Source organism: Scyliorhinus canicula, chromosome 7 (assembly GCF_902713615.1).
Source record: "Scyliorhinus canicula chromosome 7, sScyCan1.1, whole genome shotgun sequence".
NCBI lineage: Eukaryota > Metazoa > Chordata > Chondrichthyes > Carcharhiniformes > Scyliorhinidae > Scyliorhinus > Scyliorhinus canicula.
Genome location: NC_052152.1, coordinates 35,814,933 through 35,834,262, shown reverse-complemented (window position 1 = coordinate 35,834,262; position 19,330 = coordinate 35,814,933). Strand labels below are relative to the sequence as shown.

The 19,330-nt window shown below is 43.3% G+C and overlaps 1 protein-coding gene across 1 annotated transcript in view; it reads left to right on the top strand.

Moving 5' to 3' along the window:
- The window catches only part of dcbld2 (discoidin, CUB and LCCL domain containing 2), a 123,113-nt gene that overhangs the window by 53,393 nt on the left and 50,390 nt on the right, over nt 1-19,330 (top strand). Inside the window, exon 4 of the mRNA XM_038801758.1 lies at nt 17,143-17,194. Coding sequence (XP_038657686.1) covers nt 17,143-17,194 — 52 coding nt within the window. The remainder of the gene's footprint in view (nt 1-17,142; nt 17,195-19,330) is intronic.

The window sequence follows — 19,330 nt, the reverse complement described above, 5'->3', positions numbered from 1 at the left end:
TCCTAACTGGCAAAGTATAGGTTCTAGCTTATAAAAGCTGCGCTTGTTCAGAAGTACCACTGTACAACTGGGATCCCTAACACCAAGGTTCCGCCAGGTGAAACCTGATCTCTGGGCATATGGGGAAGAGGTTTATGCCTCTAAGCCAGGAGTGTATGCACTCCATATTGGGTGATCAGAAGTCCTGCATATAGATTTCTTAGTAATTTGAATAGGGCACCTTAAAAATGATAGGTAACAGCAGCTGTCAGATATGAGGCTGACAAAATAGGAAATGGCAAATAATTTTTTCTTTTACAATTTGCTTTGACAAGATCAGGAAAATGGGAGAGGTTAAGCAATGCCTGTTAATTGTAGGGATGTTTTTGTGCAGAGATATGTGGTTCCCTTCCCTTCCTGCGCAATCAGTGCGGCCCCACCCCGCCCCGCCCCTCCTCTACAGGGCTCTTTCCCTTCCCCAACCCCATTGCAATCCATGATTGTTGGTTCCAATTCTTTTTTTTTAATAAACAATTTTATTGAGGTAGTTTTTGGCTTTATAAACAGTTACAGACATCATCAGAAAGGAAGCAAAAAAGGCAAAAATGTGCAAACATCCACGTACTTTCAATACTTCCATCGTAAGTTGGTTCCAATTCTGTTGCAACCAGAATGTTTGAGGATTATTTTATATCTGTTTGCTTTGCGTTATGTACTAATATTTACTTGCGTGGCAGTCTAGTGTGTAATTCTAGACTTTACAGTGCAGAAGGAGGCCATTCGGCCCATCGAGCCTGTGTTGGCCCTGGAAAGAGCACCCTACGTAAGCCCACACCTCCATCCTATCCCAGTAACCCCACCTAACCTTTTTGCGCACTACAGGGCAATTTACCATGGCCAATCCATCTAACCTGCACATCTTTGCACTGTGGGAGGAAACCGGAGCACCCGGAGGAAACGCACTCAGAGACACGGGGAGAGCATGCAGACTCTGCACAGACAGGGACCTAAGCCAGGATCGAACCTGGGACCCTGAAGCTGTGAAGCAACAGTGTTAACCACTGTGCTACCTCATATCAAAATATGCCCATGATGTTTCACAATGATTTCCTGATCTGAGCTTTGCCACCGGCGAGTGCTAGGTACAGGCATATCACAAATCTATTAGTGAGGGACTCATCACACTTATCTCGTGCTGGCTGTTTCCGAGTGGCATTAGTGAATGTCTTGGATTATATGGTGTCATCTCCATTCCACATGGCGGGAGGAGGGGGGGGGGGGGGGGGGCATCCGGAGCTGGTGGTGATTGTTCAGGCCCCATCATGGGCAGTTGTGGATCGGGATGGGAGACCAAATTAGTAAAATGTGGAACTTGAGTCACAGTTGCTCAGTCTTCCTGCTACCAGTTTAACGGGTGGATTTGGAGTTGGCTGCCTAACCTGGTCTGGTTGGGAGGGCTGGCTATCTCTTCCCCATTTTAATCTCCTGGTCCACACAGTAGATATTGTACATTTGCTGGACAGGCCTATATCTGTAGAATGCCCACACTAGAGAAGCCAGTTTTAGCCCAGCAATTCCTGAAAGATGTGCTGTTTAATGTTTCACCTTTATGCTTGATTTTCAAAATGCCTTAATTCTAGAAATGTAAGTTAATTTTGAAGGACCTGATATTCAGTGTCCAAATGAAGAGATTTTTTGTTGGGAAGCAGTCTTTAAGGGTAAGATTTTACCAACCATACAAACCACGTGAGAATGTCCGAACAGCACAATATATCCCTAATACTGGAATCACGGAACAGGATATTATATTTTATAAATATAATTGCAATGATCCGTTCGAAGAACTCATTAAACTTTTGCTTACAAAGGTGAATCCATCTAAAAATAAAACAAAATTCATGAAATACCGAAGTGGCATATGATTCTGAGGTATAATTTCTCATACTAATTAAAATGAAATTCAGCCGTGGGACATGAAATGCTTAACATGCCTTTGAAATGTCTCACTGTGCCAGCCCTACACATAAAACGGAAAGATGCCTGATAAAACTGCTGGTGCTTTCAGACACTGTCGCGATGGATATCTCTAAAATATGCGGACCCGAATTTAAACTAAATTTCAAGCTAGTGTAGATCTTAAATACCTGTAATCAATCCAAAATGTGACGTCAGTTTTGCTGACATAGCCCTATTTTAAAAAATAATCCAATGTTGCTTGATGTGAAGGAACCTAGTGGAGTGTGTGTTGTGGGAGACGGTTAGATATTGGTGGGAAATCAAAACTCAGGGGGAAGGAATGTGAGCCATGGGTTGCAAAGTTGACATTTCTGAGGACCTTTCAATGGTATTACACACCGAGGCCCTGACTATTTTAATTTAGCTCAGTTCATTTTATTTGTTCAGAAAGCTGTCAAGTTAGCATGCTCCTGTGATCAGAGTGTAGGCACATGTTCTGAAAAACCTCTGCAGCAAAGTTCCTACTTCAACTAATCATTACAATATGGTCCATATTAATTTAGTTTCCCTGGTAAGTCTCAGTAGCCAGGGGATGTGGTGCAGGGCCATGTGGGTTGGCCATGCTGTGACTGGCATAAAGTACCACGCCAAGAGCCAAGCAGGTGATGTACATTATCCATGGTAAACACAAAATTAACTGTGCGAGACTGAAAGTGAGTGGTTTGCAAAGTTCCTTTCCCGTTCAGCACGTTGGCACGCTGAAACAGTGTGATGTGGCTTCAAAGGCCACAGCATTCTTGGAAGATATGCTGATTGAGGGGGTTCTGATACCTGTTTTGAGATTCCTCTGGGAAATTGTACTGCCTTGAGAGGAGCATACGCCAGAACCTCTACACTCCATAGCAGCCTTTTCTGCCATGGCTGTGACCTAGCAAGTGGTTCTGATTGTAAAGGTGAGTTTTCGAGAAATAAGTAAGTTGATGTTGAGCCTTGAAGAGGAGGATATTTATTCCTGAAGCTCAAATGCACAAGTGTTAGTGCCTTCCGATTATGCTGACTGCTTGTCTATACTCCTATCTATTCTGTTTTGGGACATGAAATGAACTTTCAATCTGTTCCCTAGGGTGTATCCTAATATTTCAGTTAGCTGATCCACTGTTTGTGCAATAGTGATAGTCATCATTTACATCCACATTGACATGTCGGGGTATTAGAAAGGATTGCTCCCCCGTGAAGGAATTTCTTGTTGTGTTCAGCACTCCTCTGATCTAACAGACAACCGTTGGTACTTGATGTCCGTATATTTTTTGTAACAAAGTGACAAGCCCACCATTAGTCAGTGGAATTGAAATCTGAAATATGTTGCACTACCTTCTCCAGGTCATTTTGGATGGGCAGTAAATGATGGTTATAAACATTCACACCAAGGATGAATTTTTAATAAGAGCTATGTCTGTAAAAGAGAGACAAACCACCCTTTCACTCGTCCCGTTCCCTTCCTTTAAATTTATGAGATAGGGGCTTTCGATCAAAGTCGCCACCTTTCGATGAATGACCATAGGATCCCAAATGTCTATTCTTAATATACACTTGACTTGCAAATGGGATAAAGAAATATGTGGGTTTGATTTTCGTGTTGGGTGTGCAAAACACAAGCTAGGCCTTTTCCGAATTTCCAAAATGCACACCTGAATCATGACTGTGGCACAGTGGTTAACAAATGTACATTAATTATAGCTACAGCTATCAAAACAAACCAGTACAACTACAAGACCCGAAAATTAAAATAACAAATCATATTATATTTCCATTTCAAAGCAGAGTGCCAGTCAACCAGTGGAGGGGAGCAGGTACTTAGATTTTTTTTTAAACTTTCAGCAATGGGGGACTTTTTTCTCACACTCTGAGCTGTCTGTGCGTATAAATCACATAATCAAACACAATGAAAGCATTTACCAACACATCTTTCTACATTTTTGAATGCCTTATGGCACTTCCTCCAATGGAAAACCCATACCGTAATGCATGTCAACCCTTACACAGTGCTGGTCAATGTGATGGTCAACTTACCTTTGCTGGACAGAGCCCTAGAATGAATCATTCTATTAAAAGCACATCCATGTTGCGATACAGCATCTAATAGTGACATTTGAAGGTGTCATGGCATTTTCCATTTACCTGTCAGAGTGTTTCCAACTCCTGAGCAGGATTCATTTGTAGTCATGAATTCTCCGAGGAGGCGCGTCCTGTTAGACTTCCCAAGCCTTCACCAACGCACACAAATGGTGTGTGGAAGGAAGTGCAATTTTCCTGTGGCCCTCACAATGGTGATTCTGACCCCGGTAAAGTTTGAACCTGAGGCCTTCCCGACTCATGCAAAAGCCACGCAAAAATGGCGTGGAGTTGGGAAGGCCGATGAAAATCTGTTCTACGTTTTGAGAGTTGATGCTTCCGCAAGGTGCTGAAAATAATACTTCACACAAGGTAGTGTAAAACGCTTGGGATTTTGCACATGAGGATCTTACCTTTGTTTATTAATCGGTCCTCCAACTGATTATTATAATAGCCTCGGCTCGACTGCTATATAATTGCTGAGGAAAGGGTTCTGCAATTATCACCAGAGGCATAATATAATTTAGAAACTTAGTTCAAGCAATATAGGTAAATACAAATCAATGCAGCCATCTGACATTAAAAACAACCCCCGTTGTGTATATACGGAGACTGCTGTATCAAGGACAGATGCTTTTCAAACGTCACCATATTTGTTGTGTACAACGCATCCAGAGAGTTTGTATTCTAGTCCCATGGAGCATGCTCTCAGCGTTTCTATGTTCAATTCTGTTTGCCAAAAATCCCGATGAATGCTGCGTTTTGAACTTTAAGTGGGTTGGGTTATTTAGCTGAAATTAATCACAAACGTCTTGCTGTTTGTTTGACCTACGAGCAGATGTTTTGGGCTGAACAGTGCAGGATAAATGTGTTTATTTTGCCTGAGGTCGCCGCACAAATTTGAACAGAAAGAAGCTTTACAGGGCATTTTACCGACCTTCTCCTGACCCCTTCCAAGTTGTGTCCTGGAGGCAGAGCAATTTTGAATTAAAGCTAAAGCTGGCAACAGTTTATTCTTTTTCAGCCTGGGGCCAAACTGTAATCAGCGTACAGGAGAGTGCTGTAGAATCATAGAATTTACAGTGCAGAAGGAGGCCATTCGGCCCACCGAGTCTGCACCGGCCCTTACAAAGCGCAACCCACTCAAGCCCACGTATCTACCCTTTCGCTGCAACCCACCAACCCCCACTTAACCTTTTTGGACACTATGGGGCAATTTAGCATGACCAATCCATCTAACCCGCACATCTTTGGAATGTGGGGGGAAACCGGAGCACCCGGAGGAAACCCACGCACACACTGGGAAAACGTGCAGACAGTGACCCAGTCGGGAATCGAACCTGGGACCCTGGAGCTGTGAAGCAATTGCGCTAACCACTATGCTACCGTGCTGCCCTAAACAGTTAACTGTAACAGTTTTCTGTGTACTCCTCGCTTCCAGTTTGAGTGGAATAGTGATGGTGTGATTCTGGTTTTAACCATGTGGGCCAGTATTTCTGTTTCGGCTGAAACGGTGTTCCTATGACAAGGTTATAGCTCAAATTGTACCCATTGCATACAGTGGGGCACATCACTGGTATATCAGCATAAAGGCTGGCTGCACCATGCTGATGTATGCAGTTGTCTACCTCAGTCCAGTTTATTGACCAGATTCTCAGGAATGCAAATGGATGTTGTAGTCCACAATATCCCCCCCCCCCCCCCCCCCCCCCCCAAATTATGTCATGATTAAGTTAGTTAAAGTTATTTGTTCTTTTTTACCCCATGTGAAATCTCATTCCTAGGTAGCAAGAGTGTTTGAGCTTTTGCTACTTTTCAAACAAACAAAAGAAGCACACTATGACAAATCTGGTCAGTCTTGTTTTGCTTGTTTCTTGGCATAGAAATACCCATAACATTTCCCTTGCTGTGAGAGGGTGAGGAGAGGGGTTTTAGGAGCTAATCCCATTTCTGGGCAGTGCTGCAGTTTGTACATGAGTTGAAGGAACAGCTGGGTGCCTGTTTTACAGCCAATCATGATGCCAGTTGCATGCAGATAAGCATGACAGATTGTCATTGTTGTATTGTATCATTGCAGAGATTATAACTAATATGAGCATCAATGTGTTTCTTCCTCTTTAACTTTGTGATTTTCGCCATCAGTTATGAGGATAGATTGGCAAGGTTGGGACTGTTCTCCTCGGAGAGGGGAAGGGGGCTAAGAGGAGATTTGATGGAGATGTTCAAAATCATGAGGGGGCTGGACAGAGTAGATGGGGAGAAACTGTTTCCACTCGTAAAAGGATTGAGAACGAGAGGGCACAGATTTAAAGTGATTTGCAAAAAAAAGCAAATGCGACGTAAGAAAACACTTTCTAACAACGAGTGCTTCGGGTCGGAAGTGTGGTAGAGACAGGTTCATTCGAGGCATTCAAGAGGGCATTAAATGATTATCTGAATAGAAACAATGTTCAGGAGTCTGCGGAAAAGGTAGGGGATTGGCACTAAATCATGATGCCCATTTAGAGAGCCAGTGCAGACATGATGGGCCGAATGGTCTCCTTCTAAATCGTAATAATTCTGAGATCCAGAAGAAACATCCCAACAGATAAGAAGTTGTGCACTGTCTTATTTGTGTGTTTCTAAAACTGTTAACTCCGTATTTATCCTTATTCCTCCACACCGTGATCCGGTTGAAGCAGAGACAAGCCTCCTCGTTTCTCCCTTTAGTTAAATGCTATTAGTTTTTTTACTTTTTAATTTTAAATATGGTTCATTTTTATTTCCTAGCCCCTAATTCTATCTCTCCCTCGGCCACTGTCTGAGTTGAACCAAACCATTTGCATCTTTGGTCTCCATTTTTATTAGCAAGCTGAACTTCTGACCTCATACCCGCTTCATCATCAGGACCACCTCCACTTCTGTAACGTCACCCATCTCCACCTTTGTCTTTGTGCATCTGCTGTTGGGACCCTCATATGAGCATTTGCCATCTCTAGATTTGACTATCTCAATCCTCTTTTTTTTTAAATAAAGTTAGAGTACTCAGTTCATTTTTTCCAATTAAGGGGCCAATCCACCTAGCCTGCACATCTTTGGGTTGTGGGGGCGAAACCCACACAAACACGGGGAGAATGTGCAAACTCCACATGGACAGTGACCCAGAACCAGGATTGAACCTGGGACCTCCGCGCCGTGAGACTGCAGTGCTACCACTGCGCCACCGTGCTGCCCCTATCCCAATCCTCTCTTGACTGACCTCCTGCCTGTCACCCTCTGCAAACTTTGAGCTTATCCAAAGTTGCTGAACATATTCTAATACACATTCTTGTTTTTATATCCTTGCATGGCTTCGCCCGTCCCTATCTATCTCTATAAAAACCTCCAAATCTTGCAGATATATGTGACCATAAAACGGGGAACTGCAGACCTCTTAGCCTTACATCAGTTGCAGAGAAAATGCTGGAATCTTTTCTAAGAGATGTGATAACTGAACACTTGGAAAACAATGGTAGGATTGGGCAGTCAACATGGATTTATGAAAGTGAAATTAATTTGACAAACCTTTTGGAGTTTTTTGAGGATGGAACAAGCAGGATAGTTAATGGGGAAATCAGTAAATGTGGTATTTTGGGGATTTTCAGAAGATATTCAATAAGATCCCACATAGGAAGTTAGTAAACAAAATAGAATTTAGAATTGAGAATTTAGAGCACATGGAATTGAGGGTAATATTTTGGCATGGATTGACTTGAGAATATGAACAAACGGGTCATTCTCAAGTTGGCAGGTGATGACTAGAGGCCTACCGTAAGAATCAGTGCTTGGAGCATCAGCTGCTCTCAATCTACATCAATGATTTGGACCAAAGGTTGAGCAAGCTTTATCCAAAAGCCTTGGGCTGATTGAGTTTCGGATTTCAGATCTTCATTTGGATACCACATATAGAGCAGGGTCTACTTCTATTACAATAGCCAAATCTGAGGCTAGCTATAGTCTAAAATAAATAAAATGGCTAAAAAAGTAAGGTATACCACTGAATAATGTTCCCACCTATGGCGCTATCTGTGATTCTGCTTGAAGGAGAGGTTTTGCAAGGTAAACTGCAGACAAACAACTGGACTTCTTGTGCAGAAGGAGGCCATTCGGTCCATCAAGTTTGCACCGATCTCCGAAATAGCACCCTACCTAGACCCAGTTCTCCGCTCTATCCCTGTAACCCCACCTAATCTAGCATCTTTGGATAGTAAGGGTCAATTTAGCATAGCCAATCCACCAAACATGCACATCTTTGGACTGCTAGGTTTGTGTTGGCTCAGGTCACTAAAGGTCAATGTGGTTCAAAAAAAAATGCAGTTCTTGAATGTGTCCAGTTTCATATTTATTGAGCTGTGAGGAGGATGCAGATTGTTTTCCAAGGGGATTTAGACAGGTTAAGTGAATGGGCGGAAACATAGCAGACAAAATATAATATGGAAACATGTGAATTTATGCACTTTGATAAGAATAAACAGAAATACAGAGTATTTCTTGAGTTGTGAGAGATTGGGATACGTTGATGCCCAACCAGATCTGGGTGTCCATGTTCATAAGTCACTGAAAGCTAACATGCAGGTGCAGCAAGCAGTTAAGAAGGCATGTGTTTTAGAATCATAGAATTTACATTGCAGAAGGAGGCCATTCGGCCCATCCAGTCTGCGCCAGCCCTTGAAAAGAGCACCCTACTTAAACACACACCTCCACCCTATCACAGTAACCCTACCTAACCTTTTTATTTGGACAGTCAGGGCAATTTAGCCTGGCCAATCCACCTAACCTGCACGTCTTTGGACTGTGGGAGGAAACCGGAGCACCCGGAGGAAACCCACACAGCCACAGGGAGAACGTGCAAACTCCGTACAGATAGTGACCCAAGCCGAGAATCGAACCTGGGACCCTGGAACTGTTGGCCTTTATGGCAAAAGGATTTGAGTATGGGAGTAAGGAAGTCTTATTGCAATTGCAAAGAGCCTTGGTGAGACTGCACTTGGAGTATTGTATGCAGGATTGCCTCCTTACCTAAGGAAGGACATAATTATCATAGGGAGTGCAAGGAGCGTTCATCAGGCTGATTCTTCGGATGGTGGGAATTTCCTATAAGGAGAGATTGAGGAGATTAAACTTTTAGGCTCCAGAGTGGCAGGTGACCTCATTGAAGCATACAAAAATTCTAAGACTCGACAGGGTAGATACAGATTTCTCCTGACGGGGGTTGGGGGGGGGGGGGGAAAGAGAGAGAGAGATTCACTCGAACCAAAGTGCAGGGTATTTGGATAAGAGGCAGGCCATTTAGGACTGAGAGGAGGATAAGTTTCTTTACGCACGAGGATGGTGATTCTCTCTCTTCCCTCCTTAAAACCTTTGACGTTTTGGTTATATCTCATCTTCCTTGGTGCAAAGGATTTTTGATAACGTCCCTGTGAAGCATTTTGATACTTTGTATTATGTTAACAACCTGTTCTAAATACAAGTTTTTGTTGTTTTAAAATATACTGTCCACTTTTTTCACCCATTATTGTTGCAGCTCGTAATGCAGTTGTACATTCCGATGGGTAGTACAGGAAAGCTCCATCCACTGTTGCACTTTCCCGCTGATAGTAACTGGGTCACTCTGAAGAGCATGACAATGGTCTGTGGGTTAGTGCATTTAATAAAACATCAGCACAACAGCTCAATGAGGTTCATGGATGTAGGTCTAAACTCAAAGTAAGAGCAGAAGCAGCTCACTGTGAGGAGAATTATACTCAATGTATACACCTGTCATTGTTTGGAGGAGTGCTGTTTGGTAGAACATTACTATCTTTGTTAGCTTGGTCACTGAAAGCTCCAGTCAGTTGAACAGTGCTACTTCAATCACCTCTCCCTCATGGAATAGTTTGTGTAGAAGAACACCTTTGCTGACAAGTCTATCAGGCAGTGGCCTGCAGGTAACTTCCTCGAGGCCCTGCGACAAAAGGAAATGGCGAATCCTGTTGGATAGTTCCCAGAACAGGCTGTCAAAGTAATTTGGCAGTAATCCACATTGCCAAAACATTCAAACAAGCACCAAGACATAGTTTGACTGGCAGTGAGAAGGGCATTTCCCATCAAATCTTTACTGTATACTGGGAGTCTGATCGCCGCCACACTCTACCCTCGGGGAGACTACTGTGGGGCACGAGACTGTTCTCTACCTCCTCCTAGAATGTGCCTTTGCAAAGAAGGTCTGGAAAGAGATGCTGTGGTGTTTGTCAAGATGTATCCCAAGCAATTCCATAATGTAGGACTCTGCTCTATGAGCTGTCTCATGGGCAGACACTAAAATAAACCTCAGTTGCTGCTGGAGGATCAAGCTTGGTGAATAACACTCTTTGGTCTCCCCAAACCTGCTGGTCTTCACATTCTAAGGTCAATGACTACATGCTGAGAGACACGATAAAGCTTGAGGCAGCTGCCACTGAGACATGATGGAGTAAGACCACTGACTAAGACCCACCTGCCATAGTATACCAAAGAGTTGAAAACAACCTCAAGCTGTAGGTTTTGACATGAAATTAATGTTGCAAATATAACCTGTAATTTTAGTGCGGCACCTCACGGGGTGCCACAAACTGTTTGGAAAGAAACTGTTCTGCTTTGCATCTTATGGACAGGATTTTGCCGTTGGCAGGGTTTCCCGTCTGGCCACCCGAAGAGTCGGCGGGGCACACATCCTCATTGACCACAGCAGCCCCACAGTCATTTAACCCTCCAAGGGGGTGTTAATTGGCTGGAAACAGCCCCGGGTTGGGCATAAATCAGAGAACTGCCAGCAAATCACCCAGCAGCGCTATTGGCAGTAGTAGTCAGGACTTGAACTACTAGCAGTTCCCAGATTCCGAGTCCTGAAGTCAGGGACCAATTAAGGGAGTCCCCCAGAGTGGAGGGGAGATCGGACCTGGGCGGGTAAGGGCCTTGATGGAAAGGCCAGTGAGAAGGGGTGGGAAGGGAAAGACCTACCAGATGCAGACCTTGATGGAGAGCGCCTAATTTGAAAAAGGGGTCCTTGTGGGAAATGCCTCAAATTACCTGTAATGATTGGCCACTTAAAAGCTTCAGTTGGGATGAGAGAGGGCAAGCTGCCCATGCCCCTGACACTTAAAATTGCCGACAGATCAGGGGATGGGGGCAGGAATGCCACTTGAGGAACTTGATGTCTCCCCTGCACCCCACCTGCAAAGCCACTGGCAGACTGTAGAGCTGTTCCCATCATGTAACTTTCATGACATTTTCTGAAGAACACATATTTTTGGAAAACCTGGTTAATTTGATGATGGCGAGAGTATGTGTTGAGTTTACACCGTATGCCGCATCATTGTGACAAAGGACGGGATTCTCCGTCTGTTCATGGCAGTGGGACTTTCCGGTCCTGCTGCGGTGAATGGGAGATGTGGCTGAGTGCCGAATTCTCAGTTCCTCACTGGCAGTGGTAGCGTGGCAGATTCGCAAAGGAGGATCCCAGCCTAAATCAGTGTTGTATGTGACTTTAGGTTCAAGATGGGCGGGGGGGGGGGGGGGGGGGTTCTGCCTCTTCGTTAAATTGCTAAATGGAAAGCATGCTGGCTGGACTTCCTTTTCTCTTTGGTGTGGAAAACAAAGTAAATGAATAAACAAGCCTGATGGGTTTCTGATGGATGACATCATAGTGCTAGTCCATTCTAGGGGGTGGGGGAAGGGCAGGTGCAAGAAGTATGAGCCAACACGTGGCGAATTTAGCAGCAGAACAAAAGAAGGCAGAGACCTGGGGAATAACCAATTCCCATATTCTGGTCTGTCCACCCACATTTTACTGCTGCTGCACCTCTCCGAGCCTCGGAAATTTTGATGGTTTTTGTACAAGTTATTATTTCACATTTGAAGATGACGGGAGGAAGAACGTAATAGGCATCCCAAATATTCTTTAGCAAACATTTACTTCAAATGCCTAGCCATGAAGAGAAAAAATGTTAGAGGGAGCAGGGAAACCAGACAGAAATATTCATCTTCACCAAAGTGCTCTTTAAATTCATGGTGAGCACATTTCACTGATTCTTATTGAAATTGTTTTCATTTATTACAATATTAAAATAGTTTTAAAATATATAATTCAAATGAAAATGCTTGAAAGAATATTTAAAATATCAATTCTACACAATTGTATCTATGCTTTTATTTATATGTGCTGTTCTGTGGTGGTCTATTTCTCCACCATGTAGGTTTGCTTTTTTTCCTAACTGTTCTTCAATCCTCCGAGTCCAGCCAACTCCTTTTCCCATCTTGTTTCTAAGCATTCACCCCTCTTTTTCCAACTGAAGGAATGTACTGCTAGGAAAAAATGACCCGGAATCATAGGGATGGGTAAAATCTACTCCTAGGGCAGTGATGGGCAATCTAGGCTAGTGAGTGGGCCACTTGAGTCGCCTTCCTTCATCTCAGTGGGCCGCAAGGCTGAAATCACGCATGTTCGCTAACTATGATTCCATGAATAAGGTCGAATACATTTAGTACGTGCCAAATATTTCATAACGAGTTATAGAAAATGCTTAATCATTCATATCTTCGTAAAACTCATTAACTTCAAATAGTAAAAGCAAAGTAAATATATATGTTTGATTGGAGACTGAGGGAGCGCACGTCTCTCAGTTGATGTTGTGAGAAATCAGCACGCACCTCACTTCACTTGCCCTTGCTTTACATGCGCATCATTTCAGTCATACCAGTAGGAAAAAAACTACATGGACGGAAATCAGTGGAATGTGGCAACCCTGTGCGTGGGCAACAGTCAACAAAATGGCTTGTGGGCTGCACTCAGAATCCTGATGGGCCGCTTTGGGCCACAGGTTGTCCACCACTGTTCTAGTGTATTTTGGCCAATGTTTAACATCTTTCAAAAGCCACTGGCATCTTTTACAGGTGTCAGTCTGCCGCCAAGGGGCACTGTGGTTAAAGAGGTGCAAGGAATCCCTGTAAAGTGGAAAGCAGCAAGGCCAATGTAAATATTTTAGTGCTTGAAATCAAAGGTGCCTCTTTGCAAACTCCTTGTTGGCTGACACCATGTACACACCGCTCCAAGTTGCTTCATGCTATGTGGTAATAAGTAATAACAGTTTATCGCATTTTTGTGTGAAACATCTTCACTTAGATTATTTTCACAGACGTTTTCCATGAAAATTGGTTTCTGATCGGCCTAAATTTAGTCAACCCTAGCGGCCCACTTAGTATTTGAGACTGGGACTTTCAAACCAATTTTCTTTATTACTTCAATTAAACAAGGTTAATAATTGAAAGTTTGAAGGAGAAAGGTTTGCCCTTGTCTTCAAGTACCTAAAATAAAGCCTTTGAATGTTAGTCCATGCCTAGTAGAATTTGTACAGCCATTCTAAGTCCTGTAAGAAAGATCAAGGTGTGAGAATTCATATTGATGGGGCGGCAGGGTGGTGCAGTGCTTTGATCCCGGCACCGGCTCACTGTGTGGAGTTTGCACATTCTCCCCATGTCTGGGTGGGTCTCACCACCTCAAACCAAAGATGTGCAGGGTAGGTGGATTGGCCACGCTAAATTGCCCTTCAATTGGAAAAATTGAAATAGCCACATTAGGGTTGGCGAGCTGGTTCTGAGGTATGCAATCAATGTGTGACTCGTGAATCAGTGGAGATGTAATGTTACTCGAGTGTAAAGTTGACCTTTCAGTATCATTGGTAGTGATGGAGCTCATTGATTAGCTTGCCACCGCAGCAAAGCTTTCGCACTCAGAGTGGGAAAACTAAATTTTTTGTCACAGCAACTGCACAATTGATGGAGCGTGGATCGATTGATGTTGTCCTTCAATATAAAGTTATACAGGATAATCTTTCAAATTCGCACACAGGCCTGTGTGCAGATTAATGGCCATTAATTTAAAAGATAAGTGCGTGTGGCATGTGTTAAATCTTCTGATATACAGAACTAAAGAACATAACTGGTTTCAGCTTTTGATTCATGCACAGAAACTGACGCCCCAAACCAGTTCACCGACTACAAGATACAAGTTGAGAACTGAGATTGAATTCCACCCATTTGCCTGGATGAGTGCAGCCCCATCAACACTCGGTGGCAAAGCGGGCCACTTGATCAGCACCCCATGCATCAACTTTATAGATTATAGAATTTACAGTGCAGAAGGAGGCCATTCGGCCCATCGAGTCTGCACCGGCTCTTGGAAAGGGCACCCTACCCAAGGTCAACACCTCCACCCTATCCCCATAACCCCACCCAACACTAAGGGCAATTTTGGACACTAAGGGCAATTTATCATGGCCAATCCACCTAACCTGCACATCTTTGGACTGTGGGAGGAAACCGGAGCATCCGGAGGAAACCCACGCACACACGGGGAGGACGTGCAGACTCCGCACAGACTGTGACCCAAGCCGGAATCGAACTTGGGACCCTGGAGCTGTGAAGCAATTGCGCTATCCACAATGCTACCGTGCTGCCCGTGCTACCTTAAACACTCACTCCCTCCAACACGGGCGCACAATGGCAGAAGCTTGTGTCATCTACAAGATTCATTGCAGAGACTGACCATTGCCACTTTCCACGGCACCTTCCAAATCAGGGACAGAAAACACATGGGAACCCCATCACTTGCAAACTCCCCCCCCAAGTCATACCCCATCCTGATTTGGCACTATATTGCGTTTCTCCACTGTCGCTGGATCAAAATCCTAGAGCTCCCTCCCTAATAGCACTGTGTGTGTGTGTACCCACCCACATGGACTGCGGCGGTTCAAGAAGGTGGCTCACCACCACCTTTAAGGGCAATTAGAGATGGGCAATAAATGATGGCTTTGCCATAAATGCTTACATCCCAAGAACGAATAAAGAAGCACACTGATTATCAGATGCCTGGCTGGATTGTTACTATGGTCATAATAATAATAATCTTTTTATTGTCACAAGTAGGTTTACATTAACACTGCAATGAAGTTACTGTGAAAAGCCCCTAGTCGCCACATTCCGATGCCTGTTTGGGTTCACGGAGGGAGAATTCTGAATTCTCAGCTGGTACAGGAATTGAAGCCAAGGCTGCTGGCCTTGTTCTGCATCACATACCAGCTGTCTAGCCCACTGAGCTAAACCAACCATTACATATCGTTATCAGGTTGCATTTCATGTAGCAGTTGCAATGGACTTGCATTCTGTTATTGTGTTGTTTCATTATTGGTCACAGGGTGGATTGTAAATGCTTCATATTCAGATGATTGGTTTACCCTTGGCTTGCAATGTATACACAAGCCATGAATTGGTCCTACAGAACCTTACATTCTCCAGGTTGCTAATATTCCATCTGGTTGTGAATTTTTGTGGAGTCTTGATTTCAATTTATTGAATGGGTGAGCTAAATAGGTCCAGTTTCCAAATTGGTGTTTGTGTAGAGACAATCCTGCATGGCAACCCTATTAGGAATTAACAGTATTTCCTGCATGATCTTCATCCTACCTATCTTTACGTATGTGTTGCCTCAACAATGTCAACTACAAATGTAAGTTAACTTCCACATGTACACTCATGATGTGTGGCCCAGAACCATGGGTCACAGTCTGAGGATATGGGGTAGACCATTTAGGACAGAGATGAGGAAATATTTCTTCACCCAGAGAGTGGTCGGTATTTTTACATCATGGTAGCACAGTGGTTTGCACTGTTGCTTCACAGCTCCAGGATCCCAGGTTCCATCCCCACCGTGGGTCACTGTCTGTGTGGAGTCTGCACGTTCTCCCTGTGTCTGCGTGGGGTTCCTCCGGGTGCTCCGATTTCCTCCCACAAATCCCGAAAGACATACAGTTAAGTCATTTGGATGTTCTGAATTCTCCCTCTGTACCCGAACAGGCGCCGGAATGTGGCGCCTAGGGGCTTTTCACAGTAACTTCATTGCAGTGTTAATGTAAGCCTACTTGTGACAATAAAGAATATTGTTATTATTTTATGACTGGACTCTGAGATGATTATTATTATTATCTGTTGACTCAACCCTTGACCCAACATCCACCACTGTGCTCTCTAGCTGTCCCTCTGTCACAAAGTCCTAGCTTAGTTCGATTTTTTCCTACTCCCCATTTGCAAGACTAAAACCACCCTATTGAGCTCCTACAATGAGCTTTATACTTCAAGGTATGCATTTCATCACCCCAATCTACTATTTCAGATTCAATTTGCAGTGCGTGGCCTCAGCAATTGTTTGACCCATAGCCCTACAGTCTGCACAAAATCCTATGCACCTGGGCAGCATGGTAGCACAAGTGATTAGCACTGTGGCTTCACCGCACCAGGGTCCCAGGTTCGATTCCCTGCTGGGTCACTGTCTGTGCGGGCACATTCTCCTGTGTCTGCGTGGGTTTCCTCCGGGTGCTCCGGTTTCCTCCCACAGTCCAAAGATGTGCAAGTTAGGTGGATTGGCCATGATAAATTGCCCTTAGTGACCAAAAAATAATAGGAGGGGTTATTGGGTTACGGGGACAGGGTGGAAGTGAGGGATTAAGTGGGTCGGTGCAGATTTGATAGGCCGAATGGCCTCCTTCTGCACTGTATGTTCTATGTTTAAATTACAACTGGACTCAAACCTTTGTTTTACAATCCCTTCTTGCACTCATTCCACCCTACCTCTGTAGTATTCTCCAGCCCAACATCTCATTATGTTCTCCATGCTTCTGATTCTAGTCTACTGAGTATTCATTTGAGCTTCCTCAACCTCCCTGTTACCTGGGGAAATGTGCACCTCTTGTAAAGTGTTTTCAAATGTAGGGTTACATGAAAGGAACAAAAAATTTAAATGTAAAATGTGTTCTCTCGCCTCCTCTCGGCTCCACCCAGCCACAATGATGGAGCTGTTCCCCTCAGCATATTGTCTGGAATATAAAATATATAGTTAGCAGGCTCGAGGATTAAGCCATGAAACCTATTTTTAATTCTGAAGTGTAACCGTGGGGGATTAATTTATTTTATATATACGTGTATATATAATCCATTAAAAATAGATGAGTATCATTTCTGTGTCTGTGATTGATATTTGCCTAAATCTCTGTAAATCTTTCCCTACAGATTTAATTACCTGTTTGGACAAAGGGAGCCATTTTACGGAGCCTGAATTCAGGTGAGGTTTAATCACAATAATGGGATTTATTATTATTGTCACAAAGTCCGAGCTTAGTTCGATTTTTTCCTACTCCCCATTTACAAGACTAAAACCACCCTATGGGTGAAGCGAGCAAAGAATATTTTAAAGCAGTATGTAAGGATTTGGTTCTGTTTTCCTTAATGTAAATCTGGATGGATAGTGGATTACTTTTCTTGGATACAGTTGTTTGTCTTCAACAGGGAGAACCAAGATAAACAAGGTGCAATGTATTATAAAAAAATGTTTACTGTATTGCATAGACTTACAAAATGGAGAGAGGCTGTTTGATTAATGATTATCCTCCACATGAGCAATAATTCTTATCTCATTTGCCTGCTCTGTACCATATCCTTCATTCCCCTTTTCTTCATCCACCCATCTAAATGGTGACTTGTTCTCTGCTTTGGTCGCTAACTCTGGCAGTGCATTCCACTATTTCACTACCCTCTTTGTAAAGTAGGTTTCTGCAGCTTTTTGTCTTATTCTTAAATATATCCCTATACCTGTGTCTACTCACTTCAGATCCCTCTATCTCTGTCCCATTTGCTTCGTGATTTTAATCCCCTTTAGCAAATCACTCCGCAATCTCCACTGTTTTAATGATAACAGTGCCCGGATTCTCAAGATTTGCTTCTGCAGAGGCTGATGCACCAGGTGGGTTGTGGCCCGATGTGCCACAGTGCACTGAAACATGACAACACTTCTGCAGTTAGTCACCAAGTGAGTTTGCAGGAGGGCCAGAGTTCAGCAGAAATACTTTGCTTTCTTCAAGGAGAAAGGAGAGATCATTCCCAGATGCTCATTGACAATACCTAGTAATGGTTCAGGAGTAACACTGATTGACTCAGGGCGATGCAAGGTCAGAGCAGAAAATATAAACATCAAATAGGATGATTCATTTATATTATAAAGTAACACCGGGACAGGCATATTACTTATAGCCTTAATTTCAGTATCATTGTGTGTTTGGCATAGAATCATAGAATTTACACTGCATGAGGAGGCCATTTGGCCCTGCAAGTCTGCACCTACCCTTGGAAAGAGCACTTTACGTAGACCCACTTCTCCACCCCATCCCCGTAACCCCACCTACCCTTTTGGACTCGAGGGGCAATTTAGCAGGGCCAATCTACCTAACCTGTACATCTTTGGACTGTGGGAGGAAACCGGAGCACCCGCAGGAAACATGCGCAGACACGGGGAGAATGTGCAGACTCCGCACAGACAGTGACCCAAGCCAGGAATCGAACCCGGATTCTTGGTGCTGTGAAGCAGCAGTGCTGACCACTGTGTCACCGTGCCGCCTATAAATCTAATTATCTTTCTAATCATAAACCCATGTGTTATCATTTATATGTACTGATATTGAGGTTGCAAAGAGACGGTGCTGAAATGTGTTAATAGTTCATATTTTGATAAATTGGAATCAGTGTATCCATTGTTGTCAAACAGATAATATTTGATATAAATATGCACAAGAAAAAATTGTTGTTTTTGGGAAATTAATAGGAGTGGAATCAGACCCCAGCAAGAGTCACTATTGGCAATAAATAAAATAGTTAACTGTACTTTTTCTTTTAAAAAAAAACAAATAATTTTTTAAAAAAATCTTCCAATGGCATCTTGACATAATCTAGTAGGACAGAATACCTTTACTGAAATTAGGAATGGAAATAAGCAGGGAAATGTTAACGGACAATTGGATCTGTTTGTTGTGTTTGAGTGGTGCAGTTATTTTACTTTGGGCGGAGCTCAGATCATTAAACCCCCGTTCCTGATATGCATGAGTTTCATAAAGGCTGAAAAAAATGATTGAAATCAAACTGGCCTGCAATTTCCTACCTTTAGAAATGTAATGGAGCTGCTTTAGTGCCCTAGAACTGGTCAGAGAAGTCTTCAGAGTAGAAGGCCCATTCCAGAGTTGGGCTTTTTAAGTTCTTAAAGCTATGTTCTGAAACAATTTTAAATCTGCATGAGTACTAGTTAGTTTTACACTTTTGGGAAAACTTGCATTTGTTGACTTATTTGGTTGCCTTTTCTTTCACATTAAGGAGGAATTAGATATAGATCTAGCTCTTGGGGCTAAAGTAATTGAAGGATATGGGGGGGAGA